This window comes from Arachis ipaensis, chromosome B10 (assembly GCF_059453495.1).
Source record: "Arachis ipaensis isolate K30076 ecotype BB chromosome B10, ASM5945349v1, whole genome shotgun sequence".
Lineage (NCBI taxonomy): Eukaryota > Viridiplantae > Streptophyta > Magnoliopsida > Fabales > Fabaceae > Arachis > Arachis ipaensis.
In genome coordinates, this window is record NC_142435.1 from 21,458,017 (window position 1) to 21,466,568 (window position 8,552).

Sequence of the window (8,552 nt, forward strand, 5' to 3'; positions counted from 1 at the left end):
TTTAACTTATTATTTAATTAATTTTCGGTTAGATCGGGTATTACAGCTAATCATCTGTCGGTTCTCGATCATGCTAGAATAGAATTCAGTAATCCTTTTGCGTCTGTCACTACGCCCAGCACTCGCGAGTTTGAAGCTCGTCACAGCCATCCCTTCCCAGATCCTACTCGGAATACCACAGACAAGGTTTAGACTTTTCGGATCTCAAGAATGGCCGCCAATAATTCTAGCCTATACCACGAAGACTCTGATCGTAGATCAGGAGGCTAAGAGATATGCATTCAAGCTTGCTTTCATGTAGAACGGAAGTGTTTGTCAGGCACGCGTTCATAAGTGAGAATGGTGATAAGCATTACATAATCATCACATTCATCATGTTCTTGTGTGCGAATGAATATCTTAGAGAAGAAATAGGCTTGAGTTGAATAGAAAAATAATAGTACTTTCCATTAATTCATGAGGAACAGCAGAGCTCCACACCTTAATCTATGATGTGTAGAAACTTTACCGTTGAAAATACATAAGAACAAGGTCCAGGCATGGCCGAATGGCCAGCCCCCTAAACGTGATCTCAAAACATAAAATTAGTCAAAGACTAACCAGAGATGATCAAAAGATGTAAATACAATAGTAAAAAGTCCTATTTATACTAAACTAGTTACTAGGGTTTACAGAGATAAGTAAATGATGCAAAAATCCACTTCCGGGCCCACTTGGTGTGTGCTTGGGCTGAGCATTGAAGCTTTCACGTGTAGAGGTCTTCCTTGGATTTGAACGCCAGTTTGTAACTTGTTTCTGGCGTTTAACTCTGCTTTGCAACTTGTTTCTGGCGTTTAACGCCAGAATAGAGCAGAAAGCTGGCGTTGAACGCCAGTTTGCGTCGTCTAAACTTGGGATAAGTATGGACTATTATATATTGCTGGAAAGCCCTAGATGTCTACTTTCCAACGCAATTGAGAGCGCGCCATTTGGGTTTCTGTAGCTCCAGAAAATCCACTTTGAGTTCAGGGAGGTCAGAATCCAACAGCATCTGCAGTCCTTCTTCAGCCTCTAAATCAGATTTTTGCTCAAGTCCTTCAATTTCAGTCAGAAAATACCTGAAATCACAGAAAAACACACAAACTCCTAGTAAAGTACAGAAATGTGATTTTTAATTAAAAACTAATAAAAATATACTAAAAAGTAATCAAATCATACTAAAAACTATGTAAAAATAATGCCAAAAAGCGTATAAATTATCCGCTCATCAACAGCAGAGCTCCACACCTTAATCTATGGGGTGTAGAAACTCCACCGTTGAAAATACATACGTGAAAAAGGTCTAGGCATGGCCGTGAGGCCAGCCCCCAAACGTGTACAATGGTCTATGATAGCATAAAACTGATCAAAGATCAATAGTGATCAAAAGATATAAAATAAATCTCTAAAAGTAGTTTTTATACTAAACTAGTAACCTAGGTTTACAGAAAATGAATAACTAAGTGCAGATAGTGCAGAAATCCACTTTCGGGACCCACTTTGTGTGTGCTTGGGCTGAGCATTGAGGCTTTCACGTGCATAGGCTGTTCTTGGAGTTAAACGCCAGCTTGGGTGCCAGTTTGGGCATTTAACTCCAATTCTGGTGCCAGTTTGGGCGTTTTACGCCAGAAAGTTTTAGGCTGGCTTTGGACGCTAGCTTGGGCCATCAAATCTCGGGCAAAGTATGGACTATTATATATTGCGGGAAATCCCAGGATGTCTACTTTCCAACGCAATTAAGAGCGTGGCAATTGGGCTTCTGTAGCTCCAGAAAATCCACTTCGAGTGTAGAAGGGTCAGAATCCAATAGCATCTGCAGTCCTTTTTCAGCCTCTGAATCAGATTTTTGCTCAGGTCCCTCAATTTCAGCCAGAAAATACCTGAAATCATAGAAAAACACACAAACTCATAGTAAAGTCTAGAAATGTAATTTTTGCATAAAAACTAATAAAAATATAATAAAAAGTAACTAAAACATACTAAAAACTAAGTAAAAATAATGCCAAAAAGGGTATAAATTATCCGCTCATCAGATATGCAAATACTTAATGCTGACACATCTACAATGAGTGAAAAAATGACAAGCTCTTCATGAGATTGCATGTGAGAAAATAATCGCCAAGTGGTTTACTTAATGGTTCCTTGTATTCGTAGAGTTATGTAGTATGTTCTTATTTTTATTGCATATTACTGGTATGTGATGTAGTTTGTTTTATTTATTTCCGATGTAATTTTTTAAATTAGTCAATATTATTGTGCCGTTATTGTTCATGAAAGTGACCATTGCAAAATTAGTCGTTGCAAAACTAGCCGTTAAGTAGCCGTTGTAAACCTAGCCGTTGAGGAGTAGGTACTTATTGTAGACACACTTATAAATATCAACTATCAAGGACTTTGCAACTCCACTTCAACTCTTTTTTCTCACCTCGAAAGAGAACTAAAAATTACATTTCTAGATATGGCTAGAAATTTTGATGATATGTTTAATGAGGCTTTGTATGGCAAAAAAAGACGGCAAGATAACACACTCATAGATAGTTGGATCGATGAGTATTTACTTGAAGATTCAGATGAAGAAGATCTCGATAGAAGCTCTATCCCAACTCCTCATAGATGGATCAACAAAGATCGAGAAGTAGGACATGATCGCCTTTTTCAAGATTACTTTGCAGATGAACCGATGTATAATGCTAACATTTTCCGACAGATATTTCGAATGAGAAGACATGTGTTCCTTCGGATACTAAACACTCTCTCAAACGTCTATCGGTATTTCCCACAGAGAGTTGATGCAACTGGAAGAAGAGGCTTGTCACCACTCCATAAATGTACCGCTGCGATACGAATGTTAGCATATGGCGCAGCAGCTGATGCTGTTGATGATTATGTGCGCATAGGCGAGAGCACTACAATTGAATGCTTGGAAAAATTTGTTGAAGGTGTCATTTCGGTGTTCGAGGATGAATACTTGCGAAAACCAAATCCAAATGACGTTCGACGCCTGCTACAAATGGCGGAGGGTCGTGGCTTTCCTGGCATGTTGGGTAGCATTGAGTGCATGCATTTGCAATGGAAAAATTGTCCAAAGGCGTGGAAAGGTATGTACATGAGTGGTTATCGTGGAGTTGCAACCATAGTACTTGAGGTTGTAGCATCTTCAGACCTTTGGATATGGCATGCGTTCTTTAGAGTTTCTGGTTCAAATAACGATATCAACGTGTTAGATCGTTCTCCAGTGTTCGATGATATTCTAAATGACCGTGCTCCGAAGGTAAATTATACTATTAATGGTAACAATTACACTATGTGATACTATTTAGCAGACGGTATTTATCCTGAATGGGTCACATTTGTCAAATCAATCTCAAATCCACAAGGGGAGAAACGCAAGTTATTTGCACAATACCAAGAAGGGCAAAGAAAAGATGTGGAGCGAGCATTCGGAGTGTTGCAAGCACGCTTTGCAATTATACGTGGTCCAAATCGCTTTTGGAAAAAGAAGAAACTGCCAACATAATGATTATATTGCATAATATGATTGTTGAGGATGAAAGAGACACTTATGCAAGAAATTTTTCTCAAGGCTTAGAGTATGATGATGTCGAAAATGGCTTATCACAACCTCAGCTGGGAGAAGAAGATTTTGCACCATACCATCAATTTCTCCAAAGAAATGCCCATCTTCGAAATAGGCAGCAGCATAGATAATTGAAAGAGGACTTAATTGAACACATATGGCAATTTCACAATGCTTGTCGTCAACTATAGAGCTTAATTATGTTTTTCTTTTTATTAAGTAATTTTACAAATTAGTGTAATCCCGAATTATATATTGTGTATTATTGTTATATATGAATTTATTTAATATTAATATCTTTTAATAGTGAATTATTTTTAAATTTATAAATTTAAATTATATTATTGAAAAAAATTAATTACATTTATTTTAAGTATTTTAATTAATTAATTAAGTGAGACCACAACAGAGACTAAAGTTAGTTCCTCCTAATGGAGAAGAGAGAGATACTTTGAGTTCTTATTTACTGTTTATGATGCAAAAGTCGATGTGGAGTTACTTTTTATGACAGGTGGGCCATAAACAGGAACTGGGATGAGTTCCCTACTGGAGATGGTCTTAGGAAGATTTAAATCAGCTTATTTCTAATTTTTTGCAGATTTGTGATACTGTGAAGACTAATGGAGTGAATCCTGAGGTATACAAACTCATGATCTTCCCATTTGCTGTGAGGGATAGAGCAAAATTGTGGTTAGATTCTCAACTCAAAGAGAGTCTGGATACTTAGGATAAGGTGGTCACTGGATTTCTGACTAAATTTTTCCCACCACAAAATCTGACTAAGTTGAAGGTGTAGGTTCAGACTTTCAAGTAGAAAGATGGTGAAACCCTTTATGAAGCTTGGGAGAGATTCAAGTTACTGATTAGGCAATGCCCTCCGGACATGTTTTCTAAATGGACTCAGCTGGATATCTTTTATGAGGGCTTATGTGAAATGTCCAAGATGTGTTTAGATAATTCTGCAGGTAGTTTATTGCACATGAAGAAGATACCAGAGGAGACTACTGAGCTTATTAAGTGGATTACTAACAACCAATATTTATACTCATCAAACTGGAATCTTGTAAACTCTGGGACTCCTCAGAAGAAAGGTGTTTTGGAGCTTTTGATGCTCTTCTTGCTCAGAACAAATTTTTGTCTCAGCAGATGAATTTAATTACTCAACAATTGAGTGGGATGCAGGTTTCAGCTGTCAACACTCAGACTGCACCTCAAGAGGCCCCTTATGACATGACTGGTAGCTCTATGCAAGGTGAGAATTATGATTATGCTCAATCTTCTACTGAACAGGTCAATTATATGGGGAATGCTCCTAGAAACTCCAATAATGATCCATACTCTAAGACCTATGATCAGGGGTGGAGAAATCACCCAAATTTTGGGTGGAGAGAGCAACCTCAGAGATCCCATGATTTTAACAATAATTTTTCAGGGTGGTTTTCAACAGAACAATCCGAATAACAACCAATTTCAGTCTCATCAGCAACAACCACCTCAGCAGGCAAATTTTCAGCCCCAGAAGAACACTGATTGGGAAGCACTACTAAATAATTTTATGCAGAAAACTAGAGCTTCCATTAGAAATTTGGAGGTGTAAGTGGGCTAGTTGAGCAAGTAAATACCTGAGAGGCTTCCAAGTACATTTCCTGATGATATAGTGGTGAACCCAAGAGAAGACTGCAAGGCCATTCAATTGAGAAGTGGTAAAGTGACTGGTTCTGAGACTAAGGTCAATGTAGGGGTGGCAACGGGGCGGGTAGGGGCGGGTTTTTGCTCTACCTGACCCCGCCCCGCCCTACAGAAAACCCGCATCAAACCCGCCCCGCCCTACCCACGGGTTGTAAAATGTTAAACCCTAACCCGCCCCTGCGGGTACCCGCTCCGCCCCTACCCGCCCCTATAATTATTAAATCCAACAAATAAAATTAAATTTTAAAAATTATATAACCACCATTTACATACATAATATAAATTAAAGTAAAAATTTATATATGATATAATATTATTAATCATTTTACTAATTATTTTATATATGTTACGTATATTATATATTAAAAATATATATATATTTACATATATATTATATATACCGGGGCGGGTAGGGGCGGGTTCAACCTAAACCCGACCCCGCCCCGCCCCGCACAAGAACCCGCCCCGTTAAAACCCGCCCCGGTGCGGGGGCGGGTAATTACCCGCCCCGAGCGGGTAGGGGCGGGGTGGGTACCCGCGGGTTCGGGTAGTGTTGCCACCCCTAGGTCAATGAGGAGCTAGTTGAATAAGAAGCTCCAGAGGAGATGAAAGAAGAGGTGGGGCAAGTCCCTCCTAGGCGTGCAGATAACCCATTCCTAGTCTCTCTTGATACTTATCCTACATTGCCAAAGTCTCTTGAGTACAAGCCTAAAATGCCATATCCTCAGAGGCTTCAGAAGGCTTCCAAAGACAAGCAATTTTCTAGATTTTTAGAAGTCTTCAAGAAGCTACAGATCAACATCCCTTTTGCTGAGGCGCTTGAGCAAATGCCTCTCTATGCTAAATTCATGAAAGAACTATTAACTAACAAGAGAAATTGGAAGGAAAAAGAGACAGTGGTGTTAACTAAGGAATGTAGTGCTATTATTCAACATAACCTTCCTGAGAAGATGCAGGATCCAGGGAGCTTTGTAATTCCTTGCACCATTGGAGATGTCACTATTCAAAGAGCCTTGTGTGATCTTGGAGCTAGCATCAATCTCATGCCACTTTCAGTTATGAAAAAGCTCCAAATTGAGGAGGTAAAACCCACTCGTATTTCTCTTCAACTTGCTTATCTTTCTATTAAATTTCATGTGGGGGTTGTCGAGGATTTACTTGTGAAAGTAGGGCCATTTATTTTTCCTGCTGATTTTGTTATATTGGATATGGAAGAGGATAAAAAGTCCTCTATTATTCTTGGAAGACCCTTTTTAGCTATAGGTAGAGCTCTGATTAGTGTGCAAAAGGGTGAATTAACCCTGAGGGTCAATGAAGAACAGGTGGTCCTTAATGTATTTGAAGCCCTCAAACACCCTAATGATTCTGAAGGGTGTATGAGAGTTGATGTTTTTGAACTACTTGTTCAAGAAGTACTAGAAGTTGAGGTACTTGATGATATTCTGGATCTCCTTTCTGACTATAAATTACTTGAGATTGATTATTCACCAACCCAGAAAGACATGGTGAGCACGCCTAAAGTGGAGGAAGAAGTCCCCAAGCTTGAGCTAAAACCTTTGTCTCCTTCTTTGAAATATGTGTTTTTAGGTAAAAATGATTCCTATCCATTGATTGTTAGCTCTTCCTTGAAACCTGGTGAGGAAGAGGCGCTTATTACAGTGCTCAGGAGCAATAAAACAGCTCTTGGGTGGACCATTGGTGATTTAAAGGGGATTAGTCTAACTAAGTGTATGCACAAGTGGTGCACAAAATTGTTACTCTCTTACAATTTCGCACACATGACCAGCAAGTGCACTGGGTCGTCCAAGTAATACCTTACGTGAGTAAGGGTCGAATCCCACGGAGATTGTTGGTTTGAAGCAATCTATGGTTATCTTGTAAATCTTAGTCAGGAAGTCAATTATGTTTATCAATTGAATTGTGAGTAACCAGTAGAGCATAAATTAAAAGTTACTTGTTGTGCAGTAATGGAGAATATGTTGGAGTTTTGGAGATGCTTTGTCTTCTGAATCTCTGCTTTCCTCTGTCTTCTTGTTCACGCACGCACGTCCCCCTATGGCAAGCTGTGTGTTGGTGGATCACCGTTGTCAATGGCTACCTTCCATCCTTCCAGTGAAAACTACGCTCACGTGCTCTGTCACAGCACGGCTAATCACCAGTTGGTTCTCGATCCGGTTGGAATAGGATTTACTATCCTTTTGCATCTGTCACTAACGCCCAGCCTTCAGGAGTTTGAAGCTCGTCACAGTCATTCAATCCTTGAATCCTACTCGGAATACCACAGACAAGGTTTAGACTTTCCGGATTCTCATGAATGCTGCCATCAGTTCTAGCTTATACCACGGAGATTCTGATTAAAGAATCTAAGAGATACTCATTCAATCGGATATAGAACGGAGGTGGTTGTCAGGCACACGTTCATGGTTTGAAGAAGGTGATGAATGTCACAGATCATCACCTTCATCACAGTTAATCACGAATGAACATCTTAGATAGAAACAAGCGTGTTTGAATGGAAAACAGAAATACTTGCATTAATTCATCGAGACACAGCAGAGCTCCTCACCCCCAACAATGGGGTTTAGAGACTCATGCCGTCAGAGAATACAAAGTTTAGATCTGAAAATGTCATGAGATACAAAATAAGTCTCTAAAAGTTGTTTAAATACTAAACCAGTAGCCTAGGGTTACAAAATATGAGTGGACTATGATGGATGATGCAGAGATCCACTTCTGGGGCCCACTTGGTGTGCTGGGGCCCACTTGGTGTGTGCTGGGGCTGAGACTTTAAGCAATTCACGTGCAGAGGTCATTTGTGGAGTTGAACGCCAGTTTTTGTGCCAGTTTGGGCGTTCAACTCCAGTTTTTTATCCTTTTCTGGCGCTGGACGCCAGAATTGGGCAGAGGACTGGCGTTGAACGCCAGTTTACGTCGTCTATTCTTGTGCAAAGTATGGACTATTATACATTTCTGAAAAGCCCTGGATGTCTACTTTCCAACGCAATTGGAAGCACGCCATTTCGAGTTCTGTAGCTCCAGAAAATCCACTTTGAGTGCAGGGAGGTCAGAATCCAACAGCATCAGCAGTCCTTTTTCAGCCTGAATCAGATTTTTGCTCAGCTCCTTCAATTTCAGCCAGAAAAATACCTGAAATTACAGAAAAACACACAACTCATAGTAAAGTCCAGAAATATGAATTTTTCCTAAAAACTACTGGAAATAAACTAAAAACTAACTAAAACATACTCAAAACTATATGAAATTATCC

At 39.5% G+C, this 8,552-nt stretch overlaps 1 protein-coding gene and 1 pseudogene across 1 annotated transcript; one reads left to right on the plus strand and one right to left on the minus strand.

The window, feature by feature from the left end:
• The first annotated feature begins 2,497 nt into the window (after positions 1 to 2,497).
• LOC107620311 (uncharacterized) lies at positions 2,498 to 6,895 on the plus strand. Its single transcript, XM_021114484.1, has 4 exons — positions 2,498 to 3,289; positions 4,778 to 4,847; positions 6,656 to 6,789; positions 6,872 to 6,895. Exons 1-4 carry the CDS (start codon positions 2,498 to 2,500, stop codon positions 6,893 to 6,895), a joined length of 1,020 nt encoding a protein of 339 aa, XP_020970143.1.
• LOC148579375 (small nucleolar RNA R71) lies at positions 4,390 to 4,485 on the minus strand (annotated as a pseudogene).
• Positions 6,896 to 8,552: the final 1,657 nt, after the last annotated feature.